This window comes from Penicillium robsamsonii (genome assembly GCF_028829455.1).
Source record: "Penicillium robsamsonii strain IBT 29466 chromosome Unknown utg000002l_segment0_segment0, whole genome shotgun sequence".
Lineage (NCBI taxonomy): Eukaryota > Fungi > Ascomycota > Eurotiomycetes > Eurotiales > Aspergillaceae > Penicillium > Penicillium robsamsonii.
The window spans coordinates 156019-172560 of NW_026643220.1; the positions used below are offsets into that span (position 1 = coordinate 156019).

General features: G+C 49.8%; 7 protein-coding genes across 7 annotated transcripts; 2 read left to right on the forward strand and 5 right to left on the reverse strand.

Annotated features, from left to right (window-relative positions):
- Positions 1 to 431: 431 nt before the first annotated feature.
- N7447_003293 (threonine--tRNA ligase MST1) lies at positions 432 to 1979 on the reverse strand (the record flags this gene model as incomplete). Its single annotated transcript, XM_057227568.1, has 1 exon — positions 432 to 1979. The coding sequence occupies one exon, from the start codon at positions 1977 to 1979 to the stop codon at positions 432 to 434; it is 1548 nt and encodes a 515-aa protein (XP_057086909.1).
- Positions 1980 to 2164: 185 nt separating this feature from the next.
- Positions 2165 to 3619, forward strand: N7447_003294 (uncharacterized protein; the record flags this gene model as incomplete). Its single annotated transcript, XM_057227569.1, has 1 exon — positions 2165 to 3619. One exon carries the CDS (start codon positions 2165 to 2167, stop codon positions 3617 to 3619), a length of 1455 nt encoding a protein of 484 aa, XP_057086910.1.
- A 1057-nt stretch (positions 3620 to 4676) lies between these two features.
- Positions 4677 to 5985, reverse strand: N7447_003295 (glycoside hydrolase family 16 protein; the record flags this gene model as incomplete). The annotated part of the gene is made up of 2 exons (XM_057227570.1): positions 4677 to 5561; positions 5614 to 5985. 2 exons carry the CDS (start codon positions 5983 to 5985, stop codon positions 4677 to 4679), a joined length of 1257 nt encoding a protein of 418 aa, XP_057086911.1.
- A 1714-nt stretch (positions 5986 to 7699) lies between these two features.
- Positions 7700 to 10715, reverse strand: agdC (putative alpha-glucosidase; the record flags this gene model as incomplete). Its single annotated transcript, XM_057227571.1, has 7 exons — positions 7700 to 8597; positions 8662 to 8770; positions 8820 to 9350; positions 9406 to 9483; positions 9545 to 9788; positions 9838 to 10445; positions 10508 to 10715. The coding sequence occupies 7 exons, from the start codon at positions 10713 to 10715 to the stop codon at positions 7700 to 7702; spliced, it is 2676 nt and encodes an 891-aa protein (XP_057086912.1).
- Positions 10716 to 11339: 624 nt separating this feature from the next.
- N7447_003297 (NAD(P)-dependent alcohol dehydrogenase) lies at positions 11340 to 12500 on the reverse strand (the record flags this gene model as incomplete). Its single annotated transcript, XM_057227572.1, has 1 exon — positions 11340 to 12500. One exon carries the CDS (start codon positions 12498 to 12500, stop codon positions 11340 to 11342), a length of 1161 nt encoding a protein of 386 aa, XP_057086913.1.
- Positions 12501 to 13319: 819 nt separating this feature from the next.
- On the reverse strand, positions 13320 to 14327 carry N7447_003298 (putative short-chain dehydrogenase/reductase; the record flags this gene model as incomplete). Its single annotated transcript, XM_057227573.1, has 1 exon — positions 13320 to 14327. The coding sequence occupies one exon, from the start codon at positions 14325 to 14327 to the stop codon at positions 13320 to 13322; it is 1008 nt and encodes a 335-aa protein (XP_057086914.1).
- A 228-nt stretch (positions 14328 to 14555) lies between these two features.
- N7447_003299 (Zn(II)2Cys6 transcription factor) lies at positions 14556 to 16263 on the forward strand (the record flags this gene model as incomplete). Its single annotated transcript, XM_057227574.1, has 5 exons — positions 14556 to 14671; positions 14724 to 15416; positions 15470 to 15566; positions 15616 to 15851; positions 15906 to 16263. 5 exons carry the CDS (start codon positions 14556 to 14558, stop codon positions 16261 to 16263), a joined length of 1500 nt encoding a protein of 499 aa, XP_057086915.1.
- Positions 16264 to 16542: the final 279 nt, after the last annotated feature.

Genomic DNA, 16542 nt, shown 5'->3' on the forward strand with positions numbered 1-16542 from the left:
TGACTCAAATGGGCCCGTCAATGACGCCGAGTTTTCGGCGCCGACAGCGGAGTCACGTGATATCTACTTTGCTGAGTTTTAGGACGTTGGATGGAAAATTGGCTTGATGATGAGGCTAAGATGCTGCTGGTAGATCTGTGGCTGTCGGTTTATATCATTTATATTCCCTTTACTTTCACTTTTTAGCTATTTGCTACGAATATCTACCATCCTCGCCTCCATAACGGATCCCGAACATCGGAGGTATTGGTGCCTGAGGCATCCTATCCCGCGGATAGCCGCAGGTATTGGTTAGTCTCGATCAACCGGTGTGCAATAGAACTTGGATTCGGGAAAAGATCGGTCTAATATACAATAATAGGAGTAAAGGAAGAAAAGTGTAGTCAAACACGCTCAAAATAACAACACACATAGTGAGACAACATATAAAGTTACACAAAGTTCTTTTCGAGTTCGACCAAGAGCGGATGAACCTCCTCCACGCTAAGCTTAACAGCTCGGGGATTCTGTAGCGCATCATCACCTAGTCTGGCTTTGATCAGCGCCTGCAACGTCTGGGCGTCTTTGTCTGTCTTGCTCTGCATCTGCCCAGTGACATCAACAGTGATGCTACCATCGGCCAGGTCCCGGGATCCGAGAATGAAGATGAGGTTATACTTCATCTGTTTGGCGCGCTTGATCTTCTTGCTCAGAGTCTGTGCGCTGGTATCAACGTCAACCAAGAATGTAGAGTCGACGGAGGACAGTGGACGGGGCGACTCGGCGGTACCACCATTCACCAATGCGCGGAAACCAGCGAACTTGGCTGCCGCTTCCTGAGCCTGGCGCACAACAGCATCGTCTTGGTTGACTGTCAAGACAATGGCCTGGCGCGGAGAAAGCCAGAATGGCCAGTGACCACCGTGCTCTTCAATCAGCAACGCCAAAAACCGCTCCAGTGAGCCGAAGATGGCGCGGTGAATCAAAACTGGAGTTGCAACCCCAGGTGTGGCTGGATTGTAGTCCGGCTCACCTTCTGCAACTTGATACTCCAGCTCAAATCGCTGTGGTAGGTTCATGTCCAATTGAATAGTCGAGAGCTGGTGGTACTTTCCAGCTTTATCCTGGAGCTGGATGTCGATCTTGGGGCCGTAGAACGCACCGTCGCCCTCATTCAGCGCCCATTCGCGTCCGGTGCTATCCAGAGCCTCACGCAATTGCGTCTCGGCATTATCCCACATTTCCAATGTCCCAATGTAATCTTTTTCGGGTCGAGTCGACAAAACTAATCGATACGGACCGAGTCCGAAGGTCTTCATAGCCATATCCACAAATCCCAGGGCGGATGTGATCTCCGACTTGATCTGCTGCGGGCGACTGAATATGTGACCATCATCCTGATGGAAGCGGCGCACGCGCGTCAGACCAGTCAGTGATCCCGACACTTCGTTGCGGTGCAGCGGGCTGAAGTCTGCATAGCGCACCGGCATGTCGCGGTAGGAGTGATTCTGCGACTTGAAGAGGAGACAATGGCCGGGACAGTTCATTGGCTTCAGTCCGTAGGACTCATCTTCTCCTACTTCGCCTTCTGTCTCGCCGCTAGCTCCTCGGCCGGTCACCTCATACATATCATCCTTGTAGTTCTGCCAGTGGCCCGATATCTCCCAGAGCGACTTTTTGTAAATGGTCGGGGTTAAGACTTCCCGGAAGCCGTATTGTAGGTACTGGGTGCGGAGGAAGGAGATGAGTTTGTTGACAACATGTGTGCCATTTGGAAGGAACAGAGGAGATCCAGGGCTGTAGACTGAAGATGTGAAGAGCTCCTGGGAGGTTCCAAGAGCTCGATGGTCGGTGGGAGGTATCGTTGGAGCTTCGGGTTTGTCAGAACACGAGCAATGACGGATCGCTGTGTATAAAAACGGTCGCGACCGTGCAAATTGCCATGGCAGAGATCTAACGCCAAGCGTTAGGGACGGTCTCAGACGAAGCAGTGAGCGCATGGTTGAAGATTCCAAGTCCTCGGCCGCCGCGGTTTCTCCGATCTTTCTTCCCCACCGCTTTACGCGTGCAACGGTCTGCTTAAGCCAGTCGCATTCAAAACATTCAAAACACCCCGAAATATTAACTACAGAACATATCAAAATATTACACACAGGGCACCATGACTTGCTGAGATGTTTACGCCATGTCTACAGAACAGCCTCGTATCCCAGATCGCCCGGCTCTTGGCGAATCCTGGGTCATAGCATCAACTGCTTCTCTTGAAGAAAAAGACCCCACCAAAACCCCAAATAGCCGGCATGAAAGCAAAGCAACCACAAAGACAGCCGACCCGGCATCAGAGTCACTGGCATCCTCCTCGTCATCATCATGGACCATATCAGGCCCAGAGCTCATCATGCCTTCTATCTGCGAAACGCCTAATTCAGAAGGGTCATGGGTGGAATATATACGGACTCCGAAGCAGCAAGGCTCAGGAAGCATGAGAAAACGACGCAAAGTTTCCACGCCGAACGGTGCAAAGCAGCGAGAGCAGGGCCGGACCGGCGCTAAAGCTGGAGATGCAGATGCTGGTTCATCTGCAGAGACGACCGCAGAAGCAGGCCTAGTTGTGAAATCCAAGTCCATATTTCGTGGCCATACTGCCCTCGTCCGCAAAGCAATCAATACAGTCTTGATCGCCATCATATTGCACCTGCTAGTTCTACCCGAGGTAGTCTACCAAGCCGAAGACCTCTGCCATATCTCAAGCATCAAGACACTCTACCCCGACAGCTGCATCACCCGCCCGACATACCCACCACGTAGCGCCTTCCACCCATCGGCAATACCCCCAAAAGAAATACTCGCAAACTCCCAGCGCCAACTGGAATCCATATTCGACACCGCCCTTGAAACCCTCACACCTCTATCCGCAATCCTCAAACAAAGCGAAAGCATGCTAGCCGACCTAGAATCTCAGCTAAAATCAACCTTCCCAGACGCTCGCAACGCGCTGGACCTCGAATTCACCGGCAGCAACCAAGCCGTACAAACAGCAGTATGGGAGTTTGACTCGCTACGCGCAGACCTGCGCTCAGCAATCGACAGTCTCCTCGCCTCACGGCCAGCAACCGAAATAACCGGCACCGCAGCTCTAGACACTCGACTCGCGATCCAAATGCGACGACGCGAAGAGTACCTAGACCGACTGCGCTCGCAAATCCGCAGCAAAGCAGACTCCCTCGGCACGCGATTCACAACGTTAGATGACCACCTCGAAGCAGTGGACGGGATCATAGCACGTGAAGAACGGCGGAGTCCAACATTTCACAAGTACGGATCTTCATCTGACGATAGCAGCAGCGACCGGCTATATTCCGTGCTCGACTCGCTCCCGCTAGGACCGTTCGGGGCATATTTGTTTCGGGGGCGATCGACAGGATATGCAGATTCCAATCCGGTTGCATTGACGGAGTCGTCATCGTCTGCCGTGCTCTCCACTACCTCCACTGAACCCACACACACCCCCCGGCCCGCAGCCACTCTTGCCCTGCTTCGAGTCGCGGCCACGCACCATCGTCCCGTTGCTGACTCGGTGTTGCGGTTATCACGTCAATTGAGGGATGTGCAACGTGCGGCTGGGGGCCCCACTTGGTGATTTAAGGTCTCCACAGGGGGCTAGGGGCAGAAGATCGGATTTCCAGGGTCCGAGAGTTGATTGATGAATACCATAGTTACCGTAGTTACAGTCTTTGGGGAGTTGATGTTTGGTCTACTTTATTTTTATTTTTTATTTTTACCTGGGTATTTCTATCCGAGAAGATGAGATGAGATGGATGCAATAATGAGTCACGACAGTATTTTACCATTCTTACGAAAACATACACAATTTAAACCCACAAGTTATATCCAAACGCATAACAATACATCGTCATACTCCGTACATACGGAGCACATGTAGTCTGGAATGTGAGGGTAAATATCGGCTCCATGAGGCATCCATGGTTCGGCTTTACAATCATCACCCGATCAACCAATCCTACTGTAAACATTTCATTACAATTCATTATCAGCCAATCTAGACCCTGACCCATCACAATTAACTCTTAATCCACGGTTCACAGTAAATCGATTTTTCGGTGTGCTTGATGTATTATTCTTGGCTGGTGGATTATAGTGGAGGTGCATATGTAACCTGCCAAAACTTGGAAAGACCAATATGCATATGACCCATATGAATGCAATGTGGTTAAAGCGCATGTAGGATAGATAGGGTTTGGGATATACGAACACAATAGCGATGGAAAGCGAAACCTACAGCAACAAAAAACCAGCGGTGAAGAGATCTAGATTGTAGGCTACAATGGAGACAATGGAGATAATTTGAAATGTGTACTCCGTAGAGTCAATTGACTTAATATTATTGCATATTTGCTCGATGGCAAAGGTATGTACGCCGATAGATACATGACGTCCCCCCAAAGAAAATCGCCATGTTACCAGAGTATGCCAATCAGCATATCCGGGCAACCTAAAGAATAGATTGCAGGCCTCTGAGCACCAAAGGACAAAAGGGGAAAAATGGTACAGTCCGAAAAAAAAAAGAACAAACATCGCATCAACCATTACCATACCCGGTCCAGCGGAGTATCCTCTTTCGAGGCGCGTTTCCATTAATAATGCATCACAAAATCATAGCGCTTCAAAAGGGACATTTACAGCTGGAGCAGAGCAGTCACCAGACCTAGGAGGGAGACAGGTCCCATGTAGCTCGCAACAACGGAGGCAGCTGCATTGAAGCTAGGGCTGGCGCTGGCGCTGGCACTGGTGGACGAGCCAGATCCAGAGCCCGAGGGGGAGCTGGAACTGGTGCTGGGGCCGGAGCTAGATCCAGAGCTGGAGCTAGCATCCGAGCTGGAACCGGAGCCAGAGCTGCTAGATCCGCTGGGGGAGGCACCAGAGCTGGAGGCACTGGCAGCACTGGAGGTAGAAGCGGCAGTGGACTCGGCAGACGAGGAGCTGGAGGTCTTGGTAGACAGGGTGGTGGCAGCGCTGGAAGTGCTCTTCTCGGTGGTGGTAGAAGGAGACTCGGTGGTGGAAGAGGAAGCCTCGGAAGAGCTGGTGGCAGCGTCGATGGTGGTGCTGCGCGAGCTCACGGCGTTGGAGCCGGTGAACTTGATGCTGTTGCCTGAGCCAGACTTGTCGGACCAAGTGTAAGACTCGGCGGGGTTGGCGTTCTTAACGCTGATGCTCTTGATGTACATGGAGTAAGGGCCCTTGGAGTAGTCGGTGGGACCACCAGCCCACTCAATGGTACCCTCGGGGTTGGTGGGAGCACCACCGGCCCAGATACCAACGTGGATGTTCATAGGGGTCTGGGGGAAGCGATCACCTCCCTGGGCATCCTTGTAGTTAAGAGTGCGGATATTGGCACCATCAATCAACCAGCTGATGGTGTCCTTGCTCCACTGGATGGTGTAGGTGTGGAAAGTATCATGGGGGGTAGTGACAGGGACCCAAGTCTCACGGTCATAGGTCGAGGTATCGCCCTTTCCGAAGTAGTTGGTCTCAATGGTGTCGGTCTTTGTGCCCAATGCTTCCTATTTTTCAGTTAGTGATTATTCTCTAGTCCGAATTTGAGACATCACGTACCCAGTCAACCTCATCCAGGTCATCAGATTGCAAAAAGGCGGAGCTGACAATGCCTTGGCCAGGAGAAGTCTTCATCTCAATGGACAATTCACCGTAGAAGAAGTAGAAGTCGCTGACAAGGGTAGGAGCATCTCCTTCCTTGTTGATAGTGAACTCAGCACCATTGGGGCCGGTGGGAACTTTGCCGCCACTGATCTTCCACTGGTCAAGGGAATCACCCTTGGTGAAGTCAAAGTGCAGGTTGGACTCGGTCGAACCCTTGTTCGCAGGGCATGACTCTTTCGTTGGGTTGCAGTCAGAGTAAGTCTGAGCTGAAACGAGAGGGGCAGCCACGGCAAGAGCCGCAGCAGCAAGCTTCATGAAAGACGGCATTATGGCGAATATGATACACGTCAAGAGAAGTGAAAGCGAAAATGTAAACAAGAAGAGGGAATTCGAGGGAGACTCTATTAAATATATCCAATGTAACGTGGAAAGTGGAAACGAGAGTGGATGTTTTGAATGGCAAGAACGACTGGGAAGGCACCACTTTATCTACACTTCTCCACACCCCAAATATATTACACTACCCACTAGAACTAAAAAAAAAAAGGGAGGCGGGAGTGACCTGAACATCTATTGAAATGATTGGACATCGGGTGACAAGGCCGGAAACGCTGAGACAAAAAGGTAAGACGTCTCCAGACTATCCAGTCAAAGTGGATCCCTTGATCCTCCATTGGGGGTAAAAGTGGAGTTTATAGCTTATGGGCGCCCTTGGATTTATGGGCTGTGAGACAAGGATGAGGCTGGAGATAACCACGGGTGACACTGTATGCATACATACATACATACAATATAATGTACTTGTAGTCCTCCCTATGCAAACGATTAAATGCCTACCTAGTAAGGGCTAAAGTACCTTGAAGAAGATATGATTGCGGTTTGATCAGCCGATCTGATCATATGTCACATAGAGATGAGCCCAGCGTACTTTTGATCACATTATACCGTTACATCAAGGGTCCATAAAAGAAAATTCAATAGAATAAAGACAATACGTACCTGTATAAATAATACAGAAATACTCCGTACGTGAATCCAACATGGCAAGTTAGCGATCGCCAAGGTTTTTGCCTTGTGGGATTTTTTTTCTTTTCTTTTTCTTTTTTTCCCCCCTCGTTTTTATATTACAATCTCAACCATGAGTTACATATGTACATAGTTCAACCCATCTTGTATCACTAGAAATCCCCAATTATTTTTTAGATTAATTCCTTTCATCACAACATCCATGCAATGAAACACAGGCCATAGTCCTAGTAGTCTACAGTAGGGCATTATCCTCAATGGTTAATATGTAGGCCTTGTCTCGTATATGTTCTACTTGGGTATATCGTCAGTATCGCTTAAGACTGCCCAAACCCAAACTAATAATAACTCAAGTTTCTAGGTATAAGCCCACGGGCGGGTCTCTCCCATCAGATGACTCAGGAACTAGCGGCCTGTGCCTGAACTGGCCTGTGCCTGAACTAATGCCGATACCACACCTCGGGCTGAGTGAGACCTTGTCACTTATAATAGTCCACTACCTGAATCAGTGTAGAACAGTATGTAGGACTCTATTAGTCTCATAGGTACAGGGAACTCCGTACTGCGTACTGATAGAATTATTGTCTTTCGGGTTTAAATTTTCATTGTTTTCATTATATCTCAAGGGTTTCCCCTAGTAACTTCCCCTCTCTCATGCAAGGCTATGCAAGGGGTTTATTTGGGCTTTTTGAAACGCCTAATTTATACTCATTATTTATACATCCATGTGTCCATATCTGTAAAAATGTTACATGTTCACCCACGTGATTCTTTTACTGCTATGGGGCTGCAGGAACGTTATTCGGTCCATCCAATCACCCATTAGAATTTTTACCCCGAGTAAAAATAGTATACTCACTTACATCCATGGATGCTAGATTATGCTTCCAAGGTTACCAAAGTGAGTAAAAAAAGATGAGGCGTTCGGATTCGGTAAAGAATGTGTTCCCCGGAAAAATAGCCTCCCACTAAACTACTAATCCAACAATAGCCCTCCAGGGCTCTCCTAGGAAACTCATATAGTCACCTCAGTGGGCCCATTCAACTCAATCCGGACCTTCTTTGTAACACTTTGCCTCCCAACATGCCCAAGCAGCGTGACGGCCTCAATAACCACATTGGGGCGATATCCGAACTGGCCCAAGATCCTAAGTTTGCCATCCCGGTACTTGAACTCAATCTCTGCCGCACTATCCGGCCGAATCGACTCGCCATCATCAATGTACAGCTCACCCTCCGCGGACCCATCAGCACCAGGCGCAATGAGAATCTCAAAGCCACGCTTGCGCAGATCCTTGGTAGTCTTAGCACTATCCGTACGGAGGGGGATGATACCCCCACCACGGATATGAATCGGGATATCCGCAATACCAAGATCGCTGATCGTCTTCACAGATCCATCACCCTGCACGGCAGCACCAGTAAACCAATCGTAGAAGATATCATCGGGGAAATAAGCGTTGACAGAGGTAGCACCTTCTTCCGAAACAGGCGAGACGAGAATAGAATCACCATAGAAGAACTGGAGCTCATTGCCAAAGGTCTCGCTATCCTCAGGGTAGACGTAGAAAAGCGGCTGAAGGAACGGAGTCCCCGTCAAGGTCTGGCGGTGGAAAGAAGTATAGAGATAATCGAGAAGACGGTATCGGATATCGATGATCTTCTTCGCGGCTTTCGTCACAGTAGGCCAGCGATAGAATTCCTGCGGCACGGTGCCGAACTCGTTGTGATTCCGATAGAACGGGTAGAAGCCGCCGAGCATTGCCCAGCGTGCGCACAGCTCTTCCGTCGTGTTTCCACCGAACCCGCAGACATCGCTGCCAACCATTGGGATCTGGAAAATCGAGGCGAAGGCTAGCATCTGCGGGATGGACACACGGTATTTATCCCATTGGCTGAAATTGTCGCCGAGCCTGTTGGGGAAGGGGTTAGCACAGGTGTACCTGATATGGTTCGGGGGGTTTTGTGCGATCTTACCAATGGCCGACCTGGGATCCTGCTCCGGCGAAGGTGCTACGCGTGATGATCAAGGGTCGCACATGGGGTCGGCGCTTCAACATTGCCTCACGGGAAGCCTTGCTCATCACTAGAGTTCGCATTAGAAATAGTCCGGTAATGAACAACAGGGTGCTTACTGGTTCCGTAGAGATTGTGCGTGTCATACTCAGCGTAACCCTCGCCGGCATGGATGATGTCGGTATCAATAGTCTTATTGCTAATCGAGCCAGCCTCGTTTGCTATCTGATAAGGCGGATTAATAAGGTCTCGGCCAGACAAGCCGGCCTTCTTTCCCTTTCCATGGCGGTCTCGTTTCTCGCTGACGCTACGTGCCTCAATGACAGCCTGGCCTCTCTTCACATGGTACGACGAAGAAGCCCCAGATGAAGAATACCCGGGCTGGAAATCAGCCGGGAAACCGGGGATATGGCGTGGATTCGATCGGACTGGTGGAGGTGTTGGGGGTAGGTTATTCTCCTTGGCGTACTTTGCCGGGTCCTTGCAGGGGTACGGGCAGAAGTTGGAAGCTTCATTCATGTCGATCCATAGACCGTCGATGTCGACGCCATCTTCTGCGCTGAAGAATCGCTTGAATTCTGAGTTCCAGTATTTCTGCGTGTCGTGGTTGAACCAGTCTGGGAAGACGGTTAGGCCGGGCCAGACGGCGCCTAGAGATATTATATTAGAAAAAGGTGAGTATTATGCTTCTTTTGGTAAGCTTACCTTCGTAGAGTTTGTTCTGTTCGTTGTCACGGTACAGGAAGACGCCCTGGTCATGACCTCGGTTAAAAGCACCATTATCTGGTAACACACTCACCGTTAGAGCGGAATTGAGGGGAGAACATGTAGTTAGAGCACTTACCAGAGTTACTGACGGCCGGGTCGACCATGACAATATAGTGCTGGTCTTGCTTGTGAAGATACGAAACCAACTCGCGCATCTTGTCGACAGGGAATCGCTCATCGTCAAGAGTAAATACCCGTCGACCACTCATGTAGTCAATGTCGGTCCACATAGTCTCGAGTGGGATTCCAGCACGGCTGTAGTTGTAAACTACTTCGGCGACATCGAAGACATCCTGGTAGCCGTATCGGCAGTTGTGGTACTAGAATGCCAATTAGACTATGATTGCAAAATTCCTGGAAATAACATACTCCGAAAGTCCAGTAGCTTTGCATGACAGGAAGACCAACGACCTCGGAGTACTGCTCGCTCACTTCCTTGGGGGTTGGACCGGCCATGAAGTAGAAGTCTAAGACTCCGCCAAGGGTGTTGTACTCGAGGTACTGTTTGCCATCGGCAGTCTTATCGATTTTGATGTCCATGCCGTTCGAGTTCAAAAAGAAGACCCCATGCGTGCCCTTCTCTCCACGGTGATCAATGTAAATAGGATGAGTACCGTAAAGGTTTGAGTTGGAGGGGATGCTATATGCATCACGGTTCCAGATAGTGCGGGTATAGTTAGTGGTGGGCAGACGCAGCGAATCACTATGTTCGCCCAGACCGTACAGATTGGGATCATCAGGAAGCCAAGTGCGCAACTTCAAGTACTGAGACTGGAAGATGATGTTAGTGTCAGAGGTGTCGAAGAGCACTTCCTTCCCACGCAGAACTTTGAATGAGAAAGGATTCTCCTGGACGTCGAAGCTAAGGGCAGAGTTCTTTTGATTTTTTCTTGCGCTCTCCGGTCTAGGGAGAACAGATTCTGGTACTTGATAGACCTCCTCATCTGCATCGTAGATCATGACATGAAGGCGGGTTTCTAGTACAATAATGAGTATACATACATCTATACTTGGGGATGTCAGGGATATTGTAGCATACCGGTTTGTGCCTCTACCAGGAGCTTCAAATTTGGAAGATCCGTGCCATAGGTGTTACAGGCTTCTCCAGCAAGATCGAGGTCAGCAGTCAATCTCTGGCCTAACTGTTTCACATTGGACGCCTTATAACCAGGACAACTGTCGATCTTGAAAGTCGATCCCAAGACAGTGGCCACTAGGGGAGCCAATAGAAATAATGTGCTTTTCATGTTTGACAGAAGCACAAACACCGCATAGACACACAGCAGAATATGAAGGTGGTAGATTGATAAGAGGGCTAGTAGACCCTTTTAAATGCAGGATGTGCAGGCCTAGATTCAAATGAGGGGTGATACGTGCATCAAGGGGATGCTAGAGAAAGATGACCACATGCTTACTTTGCATAACATTTGACAATTCTCTCTGTCACATCTCCGAATGTTGTGCGAGAATTGTCCCAAACCTGCTTTGTGGGAAACGGGGCATTTATCAGGTTCGTGTGATCGGTCAATTCCGGGTTGGGAGCTATACAAGGATTACATACTTTCAACTCCATGCAGGGTCTAGTTTTTCCCCCATTAGTTCTTGTTATTTCCCCAGACTTGGCCCGGCTTAAATCCGAGAATGACAGAGGTTCTTGGGTCCCATAATGACTTGCGCCTCTTCAGTTTCTACGTTCAATCAGAAATTGTGTTAAATAGCCCATTTCATGAGCTTTCTATTTCAAGGGCATCCTCTAGACATCATTCATGAATATAATATAAAAATATCGTCAACGCCAACGGCCGCTATTGATCCCAACCAGAAACCCGCTGATGTTCTCAAATACCGCTCATCTTTTTCGCTCTCTTTGTTCAAAACTTCTGGCCAGCAGTGGCGGCCTTGACATCCTCCTCTGAGCTCATAATCTGCACCTTAATGGCACCAGTCTTAGGGTTGGAGGCGGTCTCAAAGGCCTTGAGAGCGTCCTCGAGGGAGTAGCGGTGAGTAACCAACTTGCGCAAGTCAATCACACCGTTCTGAACCAGGCGAATGGCCCGAGGCCAGGTATTGCAGTAGCGGTACTGGTACTGCAGGTCGATCTCCTGGGTGCTGAGACGCATGAAGGGAATGGTCATCTCGTTCTTGCCGACGCCGATGACAAACACCTTGCCACCGAACTTGACACTCCAGATGGCGGAGTTGACACTGCTCTCGACACCGGTGCACTCCAGGGCCAGCTTGGGGCGCAGGGCGTCAGGGCCAGAACCCTTACCGTCATTCAGGGCATTAATGATACCGTCGGCACATTCTTCGGCGGACTTGCCAATCTCGACCTTATAGGTGCGCACTTCAGGAACCAGGGACTTGGCAAAAGCCAAGCGGCCCTCGTCAATATCAGTGATGACAATAGGGCAGGCACCAGCAGCACGTGCACTGAGCAAACTGATCAGACCGATAGGACCGGCACCGGTGATGAGCAGTGGGTCACCGAGACGCAGACCGCTGCGCTCGATAGCCGCCAAGGTCACACTGAGGGGCTCCAACATAGCACCATCCTCATAGCTCATATCACCGATCTTGTGGCACCAGACGGCGGGGTGGTTGACATACCGACGGAGCAGACCGTCGACAGGCGGGGTGGAGAGGAAAGCGACCTTCTCGCAACCGTTGTAGCGACCGGTCAGACAGGGTTCGCAGGAGTTGCAAATAACGTTGGGCTCAACGGCAATACGGTCGCCGACTTTGAGGTGGGTGACATCGGGGGCGACAGCGATAATCTGACCGGCTGATTCGTGACCGAGGACATGGTCGCCCGTGACGATCATAGGTCCAATGCAGCCGGCGTGCCAGAAGTGCACATCGGATCCGCAGATACCAGTGCTGCGCACCTCAACTGTGACCTCGCCAGCCTTCAGGCCCTTGCCAGCATTGATGTCCTCTGCTGTGGGGGTAGACTCGGCAATCCAAAGGTCATGTTTCGGGTTGGTGTAAACACCGATGTTGGCCTTGGTGACGGTTGTTGCGGAAGTCATTATGTAGTGCGGAGGGAGGAGGGGGGAGAAATGGAGAATAAAGGCATGAATGCAAGGAGGGAACGGCCACTTTAATACTCGAATCCGAAAAGTCTGTGCCCGGTGATCTCATATTGTTCAACCCCACGCCGATATGGAGTAACGAAAGAGTGGAGTCGAGGGGCATTCGATTTAACCGGGGGGATAAAACTGCTTTATCCGTCTGAATGAGGAAATCCTGGCCCGCTCTCAGTCTCGGCCCGAATGTTAATCGGCTATCGGTTAATATTGTGCTTGACCCCGTTTTCACTTGGGCAACTTCCTCCGGAACTGTTTTCTTGTGGTATCTGGATTCGGCTCATATTGAACAATCTAAAGAGGTTCCGGAATTAAAATGTGGTATAGCATGTCAGAATAGGATCAAGAGAGGGAATTCTCCGGTGGAGGTTGATGAATTCCCAGTGGAGCAAATACCTTTTTCCGAAACATACAGTGCAAACTATTTTTCACTTTCAGCCACCTTAGAACGTATTCGGTAAGCGAGTAACGCAGTCCGAAATACATAGTAAATGGGATAAACTACAACTTGATTGCCCTAAATTTGAGATATACCATTCAAGATCCTTATCGATATCTATCGAGTAAATACATAATTAACCAAGGACGTCGTTGTTAAGATATAAGGTTGTAGTAACAACAAGGACGAAGCATCGTCTAAAAGAAAGAAGAAGACATCCCAATACTGGAAATCAAGTCCAATTGTGGACAGATCACACTGCCATACTAGCTCTCTTGAGCGCTGTAATGATAGCATCTATCAACGCGTGAAAAATGATCACTTCACTCCAGTCCAACTAGCTCAAGGGAATCCTTCCAGAGACGATCCTCCTCCTCAGGGTTATATGTTTGCTTCACCCATCCGGCGCCGAAGGTTTGACCATCGTCCTCACCACGGTCCGCTTCCTTGCAGTCCTCGAGATACTTGCCACCCTTTGCCTCCCACTTCTTGCCCACAGCCGCCCACACCGTCGTAGCCGCCCCCTGCTGGGAAGACTTTAAGATCTGCAGAATGTAGGGGTTGGTCATAATAGCCTCTAAGAACTCCGGAGGCATATTGCGGGATATATCAGTGTTGATCGCGCCAGGGTGGAGGCTAGTAGCATGTAGTCCCTGGGAACCATATAGCCGCTCAATGGTGTTGGCCAAATATACCGCAGCAAGCTTAGCGTTGTTATACGCCGTTTCGTGGTTATATTCGCTCTTTTCGAAGTTGTAGTTGTCGCTACTTGGGAGAGTGCTAGCTCGGTGGGCAGATGAAGCCACGACCACGACTCGCGAATTGAGCTCGGGAGTCACACTGGCTAGCAAAGCTTTCTTCAGAAGCTGGAAGAGGAGGAAGAATCCCAGATAGTTGCCAGAGAATTGCGCCTCAATGCTATCTTTGGTGAGCGTACGGTTCTGGATGCCCATAACGCCCGCACCGTTGATAAGAATGTTGACCTGGCCCTTGGATGCGGCGAGGATGTCTTTGGCTCCAGCACGAATGCTCGCAAATGAGTCGAGATCCAAGTCGATCAGCGAGATTCGGCCGGGTTCTAGGATCCCGGCGAGGTTCTTCTCGGCCTTAGATCGATTGCGGGCTGTGAGGAACAGAGTGGCCCCGGTGGTCTTCAAGGCACGAGCTGTCTCGAGACCAATGCCTGATGTGGCTCCAGTGATGACAATAACCTTACCCGCCAGCTTTCCTTCGGCACCCTCATCTTTGATGATTTGAAGGGCGGTTGGCCGTGCATCTCCGGCGCCTTGAGGGTCGAGATGCGCGGCAGCGTAGGGGCTTGACGAGCCCATGTTAAGAAGCAGAGAAGGTTTTCAAATAAATATCAAGGCATAATGACTTGAATGAATCGACATTTATGGCTACTTATGTAAGTCCATTCTTTGTATAGTTCGGCCCCGTCCATGACCGATATGCGCGATTTATCATCTTTTGCGGCCGCGTAAGCAGCCGCAAATGCGGTCGTCTGCGGCCGTCAAAGCCCGCCAGAAACTGAACTCCGTCCACCTTCCATCTTCATCATGCAGACCCCCAGTCATGAACCCAGCCTCGACCTAGCACCCCAGTCCTGCCAATCCTGCAGGTCTCGCAAGAGGAAATGCGACAAGGCACTCCCCAGATGCTCCCTCTGTGCTAAGTAAGCACGAATGATGACATTACAGCAGCAGAGCTAACGCGGGCCGATGCAGGCGTAATCGAAATTGCGAGTATTGGAGACCAGATGCGCTTAGTTACTCGGCCACCACTTTGAGCCCGGAGCGAGGATGGTACTCCTCCCCTCTGGATGAGCAGGCAGATGTTCGGACTATTGACTTTCCGACCATCTTGTTTCTCGATCCGGGTCTGCTACAGCATGGCTTAGTGGAGACTTTACCTGCGACAGGGACTGTTCCGCAGTGTATTCTACAACTACTAGGCGATTTAGATGAAATCCAGCTCACGGCAACGCGGTTTTTTGAGCATGTTCATCAATGGATGCCCTTCATCTCGAAGAAGCGCTTTTACGACTTATATCTGCAGCCGTCATTCCGCTCGCGACCCGATGTTGTTCTTCTTTTATTAGCACTGAAGCTCATCACTACCTTCCCGCCAGCTGGTTCTCGTAGTCCCCGGACAACCTTGTATAACTCAACTAAGCATTTTTATATAAACGTGGAAGGGTGTTTCTCTATCTTAGTACTGCAAGCTGGAGTTCTTGTTGCTCTTTATGAGCTAGGACACGGGATCTACCCTGCTGCATTCTTATCGATCGGGACCTGTGCCAGATATGCCTATGCCTTGGGTATTAATGTCAGTCGCACGGTGCCAAGTCGGAGAGTGCTCACTTTGGTGGAGGTTGAGGAGCGACGGAGAGTCTGGTGGGCTATTGTCATTTTAGACCGGTTCGTCGTTGCCCACCGTGGGTCTTTTATTTTGGATACTAACAACACAAAAGCTTTGTGAGCATCGGCTGCCCAGGACGGCCCTTTGCAACTGCAGATCCAAAATTGGATGACTTTTTACCGGCAAATGATGCTGCATGGGACCAGGGGGTATGTCAATTCGTGATCTTTGGCTTTTGGCTGCTGATATTGAAATTAGACCGTCAAACCAGATAGATTCTCGACTCTCTCCTCTCCAATGACGGGACATATGAGTAAATTTGCTCTGCTTTGTCAAGCTGCCAGATTATTGGGCCAAGTTCTTAATCACCTCTCAACCGACTTCGCCAGTGAAGATGATGTTTGGAGACAGCTCGATCGTACCCTGCAGTCAATGTTAGCCGCTGCATTGAATATTGATTGCCCGGACTACGATCAAATCACATTCGTGTACAGGTTAGCACTACAATGGTCACCCTTATCTTGTACAGGCATTTACACCGAACTTAGTGCCCTGGTCGCCCTATACACACCCTGGTTATTATCCGATGCAGTTGAAGAAATCAAGACCCATCGTTCACGACGAGCGAAAGTTATCCTCCAACAACTCACGGAGCGTATTAGCGCAAATCTGATCGAGCGACAATGCTTCTTGGGCCGGGATCCAGAGGATATGTCCCCGTGGGGTCTGTATTTTGCCTATCACATCTGTGGCGCCCATATGCGGCCCAGCAGTAAATCAGCGCATGGCCTTGAGGTGGTGAGGAGCCTGCGTGAGGGGTTCGTGAGTATTGATGTACGGTGGAATGTTGCGGGTGTTTATCTGCAGCTATTGGAGGCCCAGGAGGCTATCAATATGGAGGCGTGATCAGGTACATACAGGTACATATGTAGGTATAGTATTCTAGGGTGTGAGATAGAATGATTATGGACCAGATTCATCCTGTACTATTGTCCATTAGACTGGCTGCTACTGTTGCTTAGTAGGTCATAACTGTATGGCAATGATAAATATACAGAAGAGTAAGTATCTAATTGAAGAGTATTTAATGCTAAATACCATACAGAACTTCCTAAAAAAATTTCTCTATATAGGGATCTACTCAGCTACATAGTTAGCCTCTATGTTCCCGAGGTCGTCGGCCCG